The sequence below is a fragment of the Mirounga leonina genome, unplaced genomic scaffold (assembly GCF_011800145.1).
Source record: "Mirounga leonina isolate KUSES-001 unplaced genomic scaffold, KU_Mleo_1.0 Mir_125, whole genome shotgun sequence".
Classification (NCBI taxonomy): domain Eukaryota; kingdom Metazoa; phylum Chordata; class Mammalia; order Carnivora; family Phocidae; genus Mirounga; species Mirounga leonina.
Window position 1 is genome coordinate 78,981,597 of NW_023270305.1, and position 16,736 is coordinate 78,998,332.

Genomic DNA, 16,736 nt, shown 5'->3' on the forward strand with positions numbered 1-16,736 from the left:
CCTTATCCCACGGCCCTGAGCCCACTAGTTTACTTTCTGTAGAGAATAGGAGGTGAAGGGAACATCATGGTACCAACCAAAACTGAGGACTTGACATCAGTCCTCAGTTTTTGACCCCAGTTCCCATGCTCCCCTGTACTTTGAGGCAGAAACTTCTTGATGTTTCTGCAGGATCCGTTCTGTCCTCTTGTCAGTGGTACTGGGTGAGCCATTGGGCTGAGTCTCTTCCATTTTATCTGCTTCCCATCTTGTAGGAATTTCTTGGTATTTCTCATCTATTTTTTTTCTTCTCTCCTAATCTCTCCGTTATAGTTATTTTGGGGGGCATTTAAGGGGGAAGAGAAGAAGAGTACATGGGTTCAGTCTGCCATGTTTAACCTGAAGCTCCAAAAATTCATTTTTAACTCATTTCTCCAACATCAGCTCCTCAAAAGTGAAATAAGAAGATTGGAAAGAAATCAGGAACGAGAAAAGTCTGTAGCTAACCTGGAATACTTGAAGAATGTCTTGCTACAATTCATTTTCCTGAAACCAGGTAGTGAGAAAGAGAGGCTCCTTCCTGTTATAGATACAATGTTGCAGCTCAGCCCTGAAGAAAAGGGAAAACTGACTGCAATTGCTCAAGGTAGGTGAAGGAAAGTATTAAAACTCCTGTTGCATAACTTACACTAAATGTTGGCCTTGTGGTTGAGACTTTGTGTGTGTGCTTACAAATTTTTTCGTGACGCTGTACTTAAAACATTTAAATTTTGTTCATTTGGGTGAGTTCTATCGTATGTGTAACCTGTGACTAGATTTGAAAAGCTAATGTTTTAACACGTTAGGGCAATTATAGTACATAATATAACTTTAAGATGCAGCAAAATACAATACAGTGTTTAGTTAGATCTTTGAAAATTAAACATGTAGTTCTAGATTGAATTCTATCAAAGAATGTGGTTTTATTTTATATCATAATTTTTTAACATGTATTAGCTTATTCTTTCCTACTCCTCCCCCCCCCCACCCCTTCCCCCACCAAATTCTAGAGTCAGCAGAGTCATATGGCCCAACATTTGGTACACAGCGTACCCAACAGTCCCGTTTCTCAAGGCAGACAGTTTTAAAGCTGTCCTGTATTCGGAGCTTAGATTTTTGTGGCAAATAGATTTAACACTGTGATTTCATAAACTCCTTTAAAATGATTTGCATACAACTGCTGTAGTTACCTGATTTCAGACTGCATCTTAAGGATGCACTTAAGGATCATGGTTTCATTTTTGTTAATTTAAAATGTTTTTGTTAGTGACCTTTTCAAGCAAATACAGGCAGAATGCTGTCATGTCCCTGTAGCTCTCACTCATCTTTAACAATTTTCATGGTCAGACTTCTTTTGACAGGGGAATAGCAAGAGCTAGAGTTTGGGGTTTTTTTATGATTTTATTTATTTATTTGACAGAGAGAGGGAGAGAGAGCACAAGCAGAGGGAGCTTCAGGCAGAGGGAGAGGGAGCCCAAGGCAGAGGAGCTCGATCCCAGGACCCTGGAATCATGACCTGAGCTGAAGGCAGACACTTAACCAACTAGGCTACCCAGGTGCCCCAAGGCTAGAGATTTTAAAGCAGATCCCACACATCATGATTTCCCCAGCAAACACTTCACTGTGTATCAGACTCCTCTGCCATCTACACCCAGTTCGTGCCCACTGTTCCCATTATTGCAGATGTCTTTATACAGCATCTTAATAGGGCTCACACATTGCATTTGGTTGATATCCCTTAAGCTCTGTTTTGTTTTTGTTATCTATAGCATTTCCATGTTCCTTTTTGTAATATGTCAATTATTAGTTGAAGAAACTGGTCATTTGTCCTACAGAAGCTCAGTTCTGGATTTGGCACTTTGAGATAGCATTTAAGTTGTTCCATTGTTGCCTATAAATAGGAAGTCAGATCTCTGATTAGATCCAGGTGTAATTGGACAGGGTGGGAGATAAAAATCCCTCATAGTTAGTGTTGTGTACTTTCTGAGACATCACATCAGTAGGCCCAAAATGTCTAGTTGTCCCACTTTTGACTGGCTTATGCCATCATGTTGGTGCCTTTTTTTTTCCTTAAGATTTTATTTATTTGAGAGAGAGAATGCGTGCGCATGAGCACGGGGAGGGGCAGAGGGAAAGGGACAAGCAGACTCCCTGCAGGAGTCAATCCCAGAACCCTGAGATCATGACCTGAGCCAAAGTCAGACACTTAACCAGCTGAGCCACCCAAGTGCCCCATGCTGGTGCTCTTTAACATCCTAAAATCTGGACTAAACTGATAATGCTGGAGAGTGGTCCTTAAAATGGAACAAGTGTCAGAATCATCTGGGGAGATGATTAAACTCAGATTGCTGGCCACCCCCTCTCCCCCCAACAGTTTCTGATTCAGTAAATTTAGGGTGGAACCCAAAAGTTTGCAGTTTTATCAAGTTCACCTGGTCTGGTGACCATACCTCAAGAACCCCTGATCTAGACGACTGATGATTTGGCTGTGGTTTGGGGGAGGTTTTTTGTTGTTGTTTTTGGTTTGGTTTTTCAGAAATACTTCATAGTAGTGCTGATTGTTTCTTTGAAACTGTTTTGTTACAATACATCTGTGTAATAATGAGGGAGGAAGGTTCTCAATACTGATAGTAATCTCAGGTCTGCTAATTGTAGGATACATTACCTTAGCCGCAATAGTATTTTTGTCACAAGATCCAAAATAAGAATACATCATGTACATTTTTTGGTAATGTAGTTATCCTAAATCACAAATTTGCTTTTATATATTACTTTTTGCTTATTCTACCAAAGCTAAAACTGTTTTTTTCATTGTAAAATTAATCAGGACTTTAGGAAGAATATGTGTTTTTTTAAATTAAAACATACTTCAGTGATATCTCAAATATTTAGCATATCTAATAATCCTTCTAAAAGCCCAGCATGTTTAATGTAATATAGATGTTACTAACACGCAAGTGACTCCTGTAAGTTGAGGATATGTTGATTAAAAGATCTCAAACAGGGATGCCTGGGTGGCTCAGTCGGTTAAGCATCTGCCTTCGGCTCAGGTCATGATCCCAGGGTCCTGGGATCGAGTCCCGCATCGGGCTCCCTGCTCCGTGGGGAGCCTGCTTCTCCCTCTGCCTCTGTCTCTCTCTCTGTCTCTCATGAATAAATTAAAAAATAAATAAATAAATAAATAAATAAAAGATCTCAAACAGACTAACCTAAGTGTTCTGGTAACACAGATGTTATCGATCATCGCATAGGAGACATATAAGAAGTTCATTAGAAACCCAGAACTCTAAGACAGGTTTTTTGCTAAGTCCTATAAACGTATAGGAAGACCCCCCCCATTATTAAACTTAAACTAGTGTACCTTTGAAAGGTTATTCACTTCTTATCTCTTATTTACATGAGCAAACAAAAGAAAACTTATAAAAATTGAATTAAAAATAGTTATGGTCTGGCAGCAGATAGAGATATGGCTTAAGCAAGAATTATTGAACTGAAAGGTAGGTCAGAAGGAATTATTTAGAATTCAGCAGAGAGAAACAAAACAATGGAAGAAAAAACTGAAAGAGTGGGTAATAGAAATAGAGGATAGAATGAAGACAACCAACATATATTTGATAATTGAAGTTCTAGAAGGAGAGGAAAGAATGAGGTAGAGACAGTATTTGAAGAGAATGAAAATTTTTCAGAGCTGCTGAAGGACATCCATTCACACATTTGAAAAATCTCAATACAATTTCAAGTAGAATAAATAAAAGGAAGTCTACCTCTTCACATAAAAGTGAAACTGCCCACCAAAAGGGACAGAGAAAAGTCCTCAAAAGAAGACCCATTGCCGGAGTTTGAAAAGATGGCGGAGGAGTAGGGGACCCTATTCCCACTGGTCCCCGGAATTGAGCTGGATATCTACCAGACCACTCTGAACACCCACAAAATCAGCCTGAGATGTAAGAAGCTATATCTGGATCTCTACAAACAGAATATTGCAGGCAGTTGGTTTTGAGCTGTGAAGCGGGGAGTTGTGATTCTGTGGTTAGATATTGGAAGATAAACGGAAGGGAGAGGGAGCTGTCAGGATCCTGTACCACCAGTTCACGAAAGCCTCCTACGTTGGGGACAGGGCACAGACTCACAGACTGGTAGTGGCGGGGAAAGGACTTTAGGGCAGCCTCTCAGACTGACATCTGGAGCAGCAGGGCCTCACATGCGAACTGGGGCGGCTGGCGGTTTTAGAAGCACAAAGGGCAGAGACGTGCCCCTGTGCCCGAAGTGGAGTTGAGGACTGGGAGCCCTCCTGAGGGGCGCATAACCCAGGTTGCTGCAATTTATAGCAGCACAGACAGAAACGGGGATAGTGTGGCCTGGTGAGTGCACTGAAGAACAGACTGTGATCTCTGCTCTGAGGCAGAGGGTTGGAAACCATCTCTTCACTCTGACTCTCGGAAGAGACGCGGAAAGCCAGCAGGGAAAGCCGCCAGAGAACAAAATCCCAAAAAAAAAAAACGGTTTTCACTGAACCCATCCCCCCCCAACTGGGGACAAGGCAACTCTGCCCAAATAGGGTTGCTTGAGTAACAGTGTGGCAGTCCTCTCCCCCAGAAGACAGGCTGGGAGAACAAGAGGCCAATAACCCTAAGGTCCCTATAAACCAGGTGCATCTTGCTTGGGTTGTGGTCAGTAATTTGGACTCTGTCCATTCCCAAACCACCCATCAATAGAATGACTAGGAGGAAGAGCCCCCAAGATAGGAAAGACTCAGAGACTGTGACTTCTTTTTTTTTTATGTTATGTTAATCACCATACATTACATCATTAGTTTTTGATGTAGTGTTCCATGATTCATTGTTTGCGTATAACACCCAGTGCTCCATGCAGAACATGCCCTCTTTAATACCCATCACCAGGCTAACCCATCCTCCCACCCCTTCCCCTCTAGAACCCTCAGTTTGTTTTTCAGACTCCATCATCTCTCATGGTTCAAGACTGTGACTTCTGCCACAGATTTACAAATGGATACAGATATAACCAAGATGTCAGAAATGGAATTCAGGGTAGCAGTTGTGAAGACAATACTAGAATGGAGAAATCGATTAATGGCAACATAGAGTCTCCAAGGGCAGAAATGAAAGCTGAATTGGCAGAACTTAAAAATGTTACCAATGAGATCCAATCTAATCTAGATGGTCTAACAGCTGTGGGTAAGTGAGGCAGAAGAACGAATTAGTGATCTAGAAGACCAATTGATAGAAAAGAAGAAAAAAGAGGAAGCCAGGGAGAAACAACTCAAAATCCATGAAAACAGAATCAGAGAAATAAGTGACACCATGAAACGTTCCAATGTCAGAATTATTGGGATCCCTCAGAGGGTGGAGAGAAAGAGAGGACTAGAAGATATATTTGAGCAAATCGTAGCTGAGAACTTCCCTAATCTGGGGAATGAAACAAACATTTGTGTCCTAGAGGCAGAGGGGACCCCTCCCAAGATCAAGGAAAACAGGCCAACACCCCGGCATGTAATAGTAAAACTCACAAATCTTAGAACAAAGGAAACCATCTTAAGGGCAGTTAGGGGGAAGAGATTCCTTATGTACAGAGGGAGGAACATCAGAATAACGTCAGACCTATCCACAGAAACCTGGCAAGCCAGAAAGGGCTGGCAAGACAAATGCAGGGTACTAAATGAAAGGAACATGCAGCCAAGAATACTTTGTCCGGCAAGGCTGTCATTTAGAATGGATGGAGAGATGCAGAGTTTCCAAGACTGGCAGAAACTGAAAGAATATGTGACCACTAAGCTGGCCCTGCAAGAAATACTAAGGGGGGTTCTATAAAAGGAGAAAGACCCCAAGAGTGATATAGAACAGAAATTTACAGAGATGATCTATAGAAACAAGGACTTCACAGGCAACAGGATGACAATAAATTCGTATCTTTCAATATCACTCTGAACGTGAACAGCCTAAATGCTCCCATAAAATGGTACAGGGCTGCAGATTGAATAAAAAGACAGGACCAATCCATATGCCGTCTACAAGAGGCTCATTTTGAACCTGAAGATACATCCAGACTTAAAGTGAATGGATGGAGATACATCTTCCATGCCAGCGGACCTCAAAAGAAAGCTAGGGTAGCAATTCTTTTATCAGACAAAGTAGATTTTAAGCTAAAGACTGTATTTAGAGACACAGAAGGACACTCTGTCATTCTTAAAGGTTCCATCCAACAAAAGATCTAACAATTGTAAATATCTATGCCCCAACCTGGGAGCAGCCATCTACATAAGCCAACTGTTAACTAAAATAAAGAGTCATATTGATAACAATACGTTAATTGTAGGAGACCTTAACACTCCACTCTCAGCAATAGACAGATCATCTAAGCAAAAAATCAACAAAGAAACAAGAACTTTGAATGACACACTGGACCAGATGAACCTTATAGATATATACAGAACATTCCACCCTCAAACAACAGAATACTTATTCTTCTTGAGCGCACACAGAACTTTCTCCAGAATAGACCACATACTGGATCACAAATCAGGTCTCTACCGATACCAAAAGATTGAGATTATTCCCTGCATATTCTCAGACCATAATGCTTTAAAACTGGAACTCAACCACAAGAAAAATTTGGAAGAAATTCAAACACTTGGAAGCTAAGGAGAACTCTGCTCAAGAATGTTTGGGTCAACCAGGAAATCAAAGAAAAACAATTCATGGAAATCAATGAGAATGAAAACACATCGGTCCAACCTATGGGATACTGCAAAGGTGGTCCTAAGGGGGAAATACATAGCCAACCAAGCCTCATTCAAAAAAATAGAAAAATCCCAAATTCACCAACTAACTCTACACCTTAAAGAACTAGAGAAAAAGCAACAAATGATGCCTAAGCCATGCATTAGAAGAGAAATAATTAAGATCAGAGCAGAGATCAATGAATTAGAAACCAGAAATACAGATCAGATCAACAAAACTAGAAGCTGCTTCTTTGAAAGAATTAATAAGATCGATAAACCCCTGGCCAGACTTATCCAAAAGAAAAGAGAAAGGACCCAAATTAATAAAATTATGAATGAAAGGGGAGAGATCACGACTAACACCAAGGAAATAAATACAATTATTAGAAATTATTATCAACATCTATATGCCAATAAACTGAGCAATCTGGATGAAATGGAGGCCTTCCTGGAAACCTATAAACTCCCAAGACTGAAACAGGAAGAAATTGACAACCTGAACAGGCCAATAACCAGTAATGAGATGGAAGCCATGATCAAAAACCTCCCAAAAAGCAAGAGTCCAGGGCCTGATGGATTCCCTGGGGAATTCTACCGAACATTCAAAGAAGAAATAACACCTATTCTCCTGAAGCTGTTTCAAAAAATAGAAGCAGAAGGGAAGCTTCCAGACTCATTCTATGAGGCCAGCATTACCTTAATCCCCAAACCAGGCAAAGACCCCATTAAAGAGGAGAATTTCAGACCGATATCCCTGATGAATATGGATTCCAAAATTCTCAATAAGATCCTAGCCAATAGGATCCAACAATACATTAAAAGGATCATCCACCACAACCAAGTGGGATTTATCCCTGGGATGCAAGGGTGGTTCAACATTCGCCAATCAATCAGTGCGACAGAACACATTAATAAGAGGAGATAGAAGAACCATATGGTCCTCTCAATTGATGCAGAAAAAGCATTTGACAAAATACAACATCCTTTCCTGATTAAAACTCTTCAGAGTATAGGGATAGAGGGAACATTCCTCAAATTCATAAAATCCGTCTATGAAAACCCCAAAACGAACATCATCCTCAATGGGGGAAAAGCTGAGAGCCTTTCCCTTAAGATCAAGAGCACGTCAAGGATGTCCACTCACCACTATTGTTCAACATTGTACTAGAAGTCCTAGCAACAGCAATCAGACAACAAAAGGAGAAATAAAAGGTATTCAAATTGGCAAAGAAGTCAAATTCTCTCTCTTCACAGATGACATAACACTTTATGTGGAAAACCCAAAAGACTCCACCCCCAAATTACTAGAACTCATAGAGCAATTCAGTAATGTAACAGGATACAAAATTAATGCACAGAAATCAGTTGCTTTCTTATACACTAACAATGCAACTGTAGAAAGAGAAATTAGAGAAACAGTTCCATTTACAATAGCACCAAAAACCATAAGATACCTCAGAATAAACTTAACCAAAGAAGTAAAGGATCTATACTCTAGAAACTACAGAACACTCATGAAAGAAATTGAAAAAGACACAAAAAGATGGAAAAACATTCCATGCTCATGGATCAGAAGAATAAACATTGTTAAAATGTCTATGCTACCCAGAGCAATCTATACCTTCAAACGCCATCCCGATCAAAATTCCAATGACATTTTTCAAAGTGCTGGAACAAACAATCCTAGAATTGGTATGGAATCAGAAAAGACCCTGAATCTCCAAGGAAATGTTGAAAAAGAAAAACAAAGCTGGGGGCATCACATTGCCTGATTTTAAGCTGTATTAAAATCAGCGATCACCAAGACAGCATGGTACTGGCACAAAAACAGACAGACCAGTGGAACAGAATAGAGAGCCCAGATATGGACCCTCAGCTCTGTGGTCAAATAATCTTCAACAAAGCAGGAAAAAATATGCAATGGGAAAAAGACAGTCTCTGCAATAAATGGTGCTGGGAAAATTGGACAGCTATATACAGAAGAATGAAGCACGACCATTCTCTAACACCATACACAAAGATAAACTCAGAATGGATGAAAGACCTCAGTGTGAGACAGGAATCCATCAAAATCCTAGAGGAGAACATAGACAGTAACCTCTTTGACATTGGCCACAGCAACTTCTTTCAAGATACATCTCCAAAAGCTAGTGAAACAAAAGCAAAAATGAACTTTTGGACTTCATCAAGATAAAAAGCTTCTGCACAGCAAAGGAAACAGTCAACAATAAAAAGAGGCAACCCACAGAATGGGAGAAGATACTTGCAAATGACACTACAGACAAAGCGCAGATTTCCAAGATCTATAAAGAACTTCTCAAACTCAGCACCCAAAGAACAAGTAAGTCCAAAAGTGGGCAGAAGACATGAACAGACACTTCTCAAAAGAAGAATACAAATGGCTAACAGACACATGAAGAAATGTTCATCATCATTAGCCATCAGGGAAATTCAAATCAAAACCACATTGAGATACCACCTTACACCAGCTAGAATGGCAAAAATGGACAAGGCAAGAAACAAATGTTAGTGGGGTTGTGGAGAAAGATACACTCTCGGTGGGAATGCAGATTAGTGCAGTCACTTTGGAAAACAGCGTGGAGGTTCCTCAAAAAATTAAAAATAGAGCTACCCTATGACCCAGCAATTGCACTACTAGGTATGTACCCCAAAGACACAGATGTAGTGAAAAGAAGGGCCATATGCACCCCAATGTTCATAGCAGCAGTGTCTGCAATAGCCAAACTGTGGAAAGAGCCGAGATGCCCTTCAACAGATGAATGGATAAAGAAGATGTGATCCATGTATAACAGAATATTACTCAGCCATCAGAAAGGGTGAATACCGAACTTTTGCATCAACATGGATGGGACTGGAGGAGATTATGCTAAGTGAAATAAGTCAAGCAGAGAGAGTCAATTATCATATGTTTTCACTTATTTGTGGAACATAAGGAATAGCATGGAGGACTTTAGGAGAAGGAAGGGAAAAACGAACGGGGAGAAATCGAAGGGGGAGATGAACCATGAGAGACTATGGACTCCCAAGAAACAAACTGAGGGTTTTAGAGGGGAGGGGGATGGGAGGATGGGTTAGCCCAGTGATGGGTATTAAGGAGGGCACGTACTGCATGGAGCACTGGGTGTTATACAAAAGCAATGAATCATGGATCATTACATCAAACACTAATGCTTTATTGTATGATGACTAATATAATAAAATTAAATTAAATTTAAAAAAAGAAGACCCATTACCTCATTGCCTTTAAAGGAGTGACAGGCTCACAGTGGACTTCTCAGCAGCATTGGTGAAGTACTGTCTTTAGCATGCTATAAGAAATAACTGTCAACCTTGAAGAAATATTTTTCGAGATCCTTTCTGATAGAAACTTTAAGAATTTGCCTTCATTGGAAATGCATAGCAATGTACTTCATGTATAAGGAAAACCTGAGTGAAAGGTCTGAGTTGCAAGAAGGAATGTCATGCACAGGAAACTTGTCATCATGCTGCAGTAAGAGTCCTGAGCCTCACCAGCCAGACCAAGGACATTTCTTTACCAAGGCCTTCAGGACAACAGACCATGTATACATGTCTGGGGTGCCAGAAGAGAGAGTCTGAGGGCTGCTCTTCTGGCACTGAAAGGAATGGGATCAGAGGAGTAAAAAGCACAAGTACTCTTGCCTCCTTCATCTCCTTTGAAGCAGTGTTTACAATCTCTGATTTTGTATAGAGTTTATACCAGTATTTTTCATTTGGGTTGCTAATCACTAATGGATGTTGAAATTAATTTGGTGAATCACATCCAGAATATTTTTTTTAATTGAGAAAATGAGACAAACACCAGAATACATTGAATCTTGTAAGGGTAAGAATTGTTTCTTGAAATTCTCTGGGTATATGGGTGGAATTTGCTATCTGTCTGACTGTATCAGCTCCTGATATAAAATGTTTGCCTTTTTGTGGGTCTGGGTCACAAGTATTTGAGAAACATTAGCTTAGGGGATAAAGTAGGTTATCCAACTCTGGCAAATGATGTCAAACTCCCTGTAACAAACACCCTTTAATGACCCAACTCACACCCCAGGCAAGTGTCCTGAGCTACTCAAAGCTCCCTGTGGCATCTCTATATAAGGCAAAAAAATACAAAGTGCTGCATTAGTTTCAAAACAAGTAATGTGAAGACACTGACAAGTGTAGATTGTTGCTTGCCTGCAGTGCACAGGTTAACTCACCCTGCTTCCTGCATGTTAGATCCCACTGCTGTTCACAGATTACATTTTTCTTTTCTTCTTGAGACACAACTTGAGGTAAGCAGGGTTCACTCCCTAAGTAAGTCAGTCATATAGTGCTTCTCTTTGCAAGACTGGAATCTCAACTTTGCTGCTCAAGTAAAAGCTGAAAGTTGCTTCTCTACATCTTTACTCCCCAACTAGGTTATAATTTACAGAGCTGTGTATTGTTACTTACTGTACAACATTACCAAAGTCTAATACTCTGTAGAAGTAAATAAAGAGGAAAAAGACCTGAAGCTAATATAAGGTTATATGCCAATTTTACCTCAATTAAGGAAAAAAAAAAAAAAAGAGGAAAAAAGGCCAAGACTATCAAGCTTTTTTGGTCATCTCCAGACTGACAGGAAGAGAACACACTCATACTCACTGTAAGTGTCTGATTTGGTTTGCAGAGGACGTAGAACCTTATCAGAAAAGAACAGTTACTCAGGGCAGGAGCAAATGCACCCTATCTCAGCCTTTCTGTGGTCCTTACTTACCTAAGGACATGAACAGCTGCCAGGAACAGTCTGTACAGGGAAGAGTCCTGCCAGATCAGAGACACGGCTGAATTTTTGTTGTGTCACAAGACTTATACTCAGAGTGCACCATTCATTCCAGATGAACGTACAGAGATCTCTGCATTTCATTTAGGAAATGGAGGCCCCTGGCTTTCATCATTCTTGGGAGCAAGGCCACCACCCCCTCTGATGGGAGAAAGCAGTCAGTACCCAGTTTTCCATCCCTTAACAGTATCACTTCCTCCAGCTTTCTAGAAGCTCTTCTCCATGCAGACTATGGGAAGACTGACTTTTAAAAAATCTGCCACCATGGTGCCCTCTAGGCATTCATGTCTTTATGTAACTCTCTCCCCTTGAATGGCCATTAGACTGGCCTAGTGACTTGTTTCTAACCAGTAGAATACAGCAAAGGTGACAGGGTGTCACTTCCATGATTAGGTTAGCTTGTGACTTCTGTCTCATTAGCAGACTCTCGCCTTCTCCACTTGCAAGCTGACATTATTAAAGAGGCCATTTGGGGACGCCTGGGTGGCTCAGTAGGTTAAGCATCTGCCTTCGGCTCAGGTCATGATCTTGGGGTCCTGGGATCAAGCCTTGCATCAGGTTCCCTGCGCAGTGGGGAGTCTGCTTCTCCCTCTCCCAATGCCACTCCCCCTCACTGGTGTGCTCTTTCTCTTTCTCAAATAAATAAATAAAATCTTAATTTAAAAAAAAGCCCCTGTGGCAAGGAGCTGAGGCTGTGGCTCCAGCAGCCTTTGAGGCACTGAATTCTGCCATTTACCACATGCATATGGAAGCAGATCCTTCTCTAGTCAGTCCTTCAGATGAGACCCATTCCTGGCCAACACCTTGATTGCAGCCTTGTGAAAGACCCTGAGGATCTGGCTAAGCCCTTCCTACCTGGTCTCCTGACCCATGGAAGCTGAGATAATGTGTACTGTTTAAGCTAGTAAGTTTGCAGTGATTTGTTACACAGCAGTTCATAACTAATACATGGATAAAACCAATGAACAGAAAAAGAAATGAAAATGGCTTAGGGGCACCTGGGTGGCTCAGTCGTTAAGCGTCTGGCTTCAGCTCAGGTCATGATCCCAGGGTGCTGGGATTGAGCCCCGCATCGGGCTCCCTGCTCGGCAGGAAGCCTGCTTCTCCCTCTCCCGCTCCCCCTGCTTGTGTTCCCTCTCTCGCTGTGTCTCTCTGTCAAATAAATAAATAAAATCTTTAAAAAAAAAAAAAGAAAATGGCTTATAAACTATAGGAAGTCCTCTGTGTAAAATTTTGGAAATGCTTCTTTGCCTGAGGTCATTTGTGATACATACATGTGTTTGACAACACAGAAGGGTGTCTGGAAGGGAGCATACTGAATTTAATAGTGGTCATATCTGGGGAGGGAAGGGGAGGAGGGAAAGGACATGTAATGAGAAGAGATGTTCACCTTTTTTTAAGGTTGTAAAACTTTCAAATCATATATATTAATGTACAAATCATAGTAAGAAGAAAACAGTAAAGGAGGCCTTATCAGAAATTTTCTTGGAAGCCTAGAATTTTTCTGAATTTTAAGATAGGATTTGTTTGTGTAGATCATAAAAAAGATAAAAAGAGAAACTGGAACACTCAATACAAAGTGATATAACTGCCTTAGAAAAGTTTGGCATTATTTTATAAAGTTAAATACACTCATTATACAACAACAGTCCCACTCTGAGGTATCTATCCAAGAGAAATGAAAGACTATACTCACACAAAAAAATTGCACAAACCTAACCACTGAATTATACACTTTAAAAGGGTGAATCTCACGTAGATTATTTCTCAATAAATTTTTTAACATTAAAAACCCATACATAAATGTTTAGAGCAGATTTATTTTAAATTGGAAAAAAACTAGAAACAATGCAGATATCTTTCACTGGTAAATGAATAAAACAAACTGGTACAGCCACACAGTGGAATCCTACTCAGCAGTAAAAAGGAATGAACTACCAATACCCACAGGATCATGGACAATTCTCAGATGCATCCTGCTAAGTGGAAGGAACCACATTCAAAAGATACATGATGTGCTCCAATTCATATGACTTTCTAGAAAAGGCAAAAAGGTGGGGATGGTGGTGCTACACCTAAAGAGGATGAATTGTACTACAAGTAAATTATACCTCATATACCTGATTTCGGAATGATTAAAAACAGTTGTTTTTCGTTTGTCTTGGTTTAGTTTTGAGGTTCACCACACAACTTTTGGGTTTTGTTTCTAAGTTACATAAAGTCTTCTGTTATAAAAAGAATGTACAAATTCCCCTTATTGTCAATAATACTTAGTTGTGCTGGGGTCTTTATTTTGGAATTGTCTAATGGAGAAAGACAAATACTGAAAATTCAAGAACAGATTTGTAACGTCAAAGTATGTTATGAGAAGATTAATGCACTTTTTTTCTTTTTTAACTCCCCAAAGGTGAGGAAGAAAATGCTTCCCGTTCCTCCGGATGGGCATCCTATCTACATAGTTGGTCTGGACTTCGATAGATTAACAGGAAAACATTATTTATTAACCAAATAGAATCCATTTGGCAAAAAAAGTTTCACGTATATTGCTGTCATTCTTTTGTCCAAAAGTGTGTGTGTATATTCACATCTACATATATTTGTACATACGTACGTCAGATGTATTTAAAAAGTCTCCGCTTGAAGTGAAAGTATGAAGTAAAAGTACAGCAGCCTGAAGTGTTGATACCAGCCCACAGTCCTTTGACTCTGTGACCTCCCAAGCATGCTGCCAGATGAAAACACCAAGAACGAAGTCACTCCCTCCTCCTGTGGAACCTCAGGACCTGCCTGTTTCTGGGCAGTACTGTGAATTTCAAAGTTAAATTTTGGTACAGTCCCAACTGGAATTTAGGTTTTGAAAATAATGTTACAAGACTATTTATTGCAAGAGCAAACTTGCAGATAGATTATTATTATAAATTGTTAAAGCAAATGTAATTAGAATATGAAGGAAATGCTTTATTCATAAAGTTGACATGTTTATTAAGGGATTATAAAGCAAATATGTGCAGTTAATTATGAGACTTAACATTTTATTTAGTAACTTTTAAATGAACTGTTCTTTTTTTCTTTAAAATATATTATCTCAAAACTCATTATGTTGTCAGAAACCCTAGTGTTGGCTGTTGTGACACAGAGCATGAACATAGGGGACCAGCTCATTACCTTGGGGTGATTCTGTGCTGTCTCTCCAGGCTCTTGAGAGGGTTCATCTACTTTTAAGCCATGAATCTGTTTTGAGAGTTCTTTCCATCTCCCCCAGTAAAAACTTACCAGAACATTGACTGTGTCCTTCAGCACTGTATCTAATAGGAGAGCGGTGCTTCCCATGTTCATCACAAGGAACTTCGGGAAGACGCCTTCGAGGGCAGTGTCACATTTTCACAGGTCTTGTGGTGTTACCCGCCTTTGATGCCTCTGAATATATTTTATTGACAAGATCAAAATTGTGTTCTTAAATCATAAATTTGAGAATTCTCTTTTTAATATTTGTTTAAAAATCACCACACAATATGCTCTGTAAAGTTCCCTTAAGCCTTCCAATTTATACTCTGATTTTCATTCTCAGCTGGTGAACTGACTTTGTACTTTGGTTACTCAGAATATTCGTTTCCGATTTAATTTAACTGAAATTTGCTGCTGACATGTTGAGTTTGTTCTTTACAAAATATCTCCTATATCTGTCTTTCCTCCTATTTTAGAAGAATAGACCTAACTAGTGAATGTATTAATGAACATGCATCCATTTCAGAGCTGACTTTAAAAGTTTAGTGGGTTTTTTTTACTTTATAAACTGTGAATATGCATATGCCAGCAGCATACAATTTAACTGTAATAGTATTTAAATAAATTTCACTGTAAGTCTACGCCTTTTTGAAGTCTGTGTAAACTTGTTTTGAAATATAGTCTCTACTTATGAATGTAGTAACAAAAATACCTTTTTGCATGATAAAATTACTTTGATTACAAAGTGATATTCTTTCATGGTTTCAGCAAGAGGAAATGTAATGATTATTTTAATATTTCTATTAAATATGTTTAACTGCATATCATATTTTTATGCCTACTCTTTTTCTGTTAGACATTGTCTGTTTGGAGTTTTTGAGTTAGTCTATGAATTGGCATTGCACATTCCCTTACTACTGTCTTTAGACAGTTGGGACCTAGAGTATCAGGTACTTGAGAGAACATAAATTAACCTTTTGGTATGTGATGTGTAGATCATGGTGCCTTCCATACCTGACATCTACCTTCCAGCTGGAACTGGGAGCCACACTTAGCCTTTCTTTGGGCACCTCGCAAGTTCCAGCCTCCTCTGTTATGTAAAACATCTCTTGTATACAGTGAGTTTTGCTTATGTTCCAAACAGTATATGATCAAGAATTATATTCCTTTAAACAAACTTCGGGAGAGGTGTAACTGAACTGCTTAACTAGCAAAGCAAAGCCTTGCTAAAGGCAAGCAGTGTTTTGTGTTCTTTTTAAACCCCACATTAGGGGCGCCTGGGTCCAGGCTCAGTCGTTAAGCATCTGCCTTCAGCTCAGGTCATGATCCCAGGGTCATGGGATCGAGCCCTGCCATCGGGCTCCCTGCTCAGCGGGAAGCAGGCTTCCCGCTAATTTATTAAAAATAAATAAACCCCACATTAGCTGGTGATGTCACTGGAAATATATAGTACTGAGTGCAATTTCCAATAAAGATACAATTTGGTTTTTGGTGAATAGCATGACACACACAAAAAAGTACTCGTACTGTATGATTAAGTTGGAATGTAGTGGTCGCAACTTGGTCTAAGACTATTCTATTTTGATTTGGTATCTGAAAATCAGCTATTGTTTCAAACTAAATGCACACTAAGGAAAATAACCTGATACAATTTTGCAGGTGATTTTGAGCTCGTTTTTACCTGTGAGTGTTAAAAAGCATTTGGTTATTTACAGAAGAAAAATCTTTTCCCCCTACATTCATAATGTGACTGCATGGGGGGAAAATCAAGTTGTGGCCTTCAAACTGTTACTTTAAAAAAAAGTAGAAAAAAATATAAATAAATGAAATAAAAATTTAAAAAAAGTAGAAAGGTGCATGTGAATAGAATATTGAATATGGTGAAGAAATACGATTTCAGTTTCAATAATGTAGGTG

The 16,736-nt window shown here is 39.6% G+C and overlaps 1 protein-coding gene across 1 annotated transcript in view; it reads left to right on the plus strand.

Annotated features, from left to right (window-relative positions):
- The window catches only part of GCC2 (GRIP and coiled-coil domain containing 2), a 65,312-nt gene extending 49,666 nt beyond the window's left edge, over window positions 1-15,646 (plus strand). The window contains exons 22-23 of the mRNA XM_035001902.1: window positions 424-625; window positions 14,002-15,646. Coding sequence (XP_034857793.1) covers window positions 424-625; window positions 14,002-14,072 — 273 coding nt within the window. The 3' untranslated portion in view covers window positions 14,073-15,646. The remainder of the gene's footprint in view (window positions 1-423; window positions 626-14,001) is intronic.
- Window positions 15,647-16,736: the final 1,090 nt, after the last annotated feature.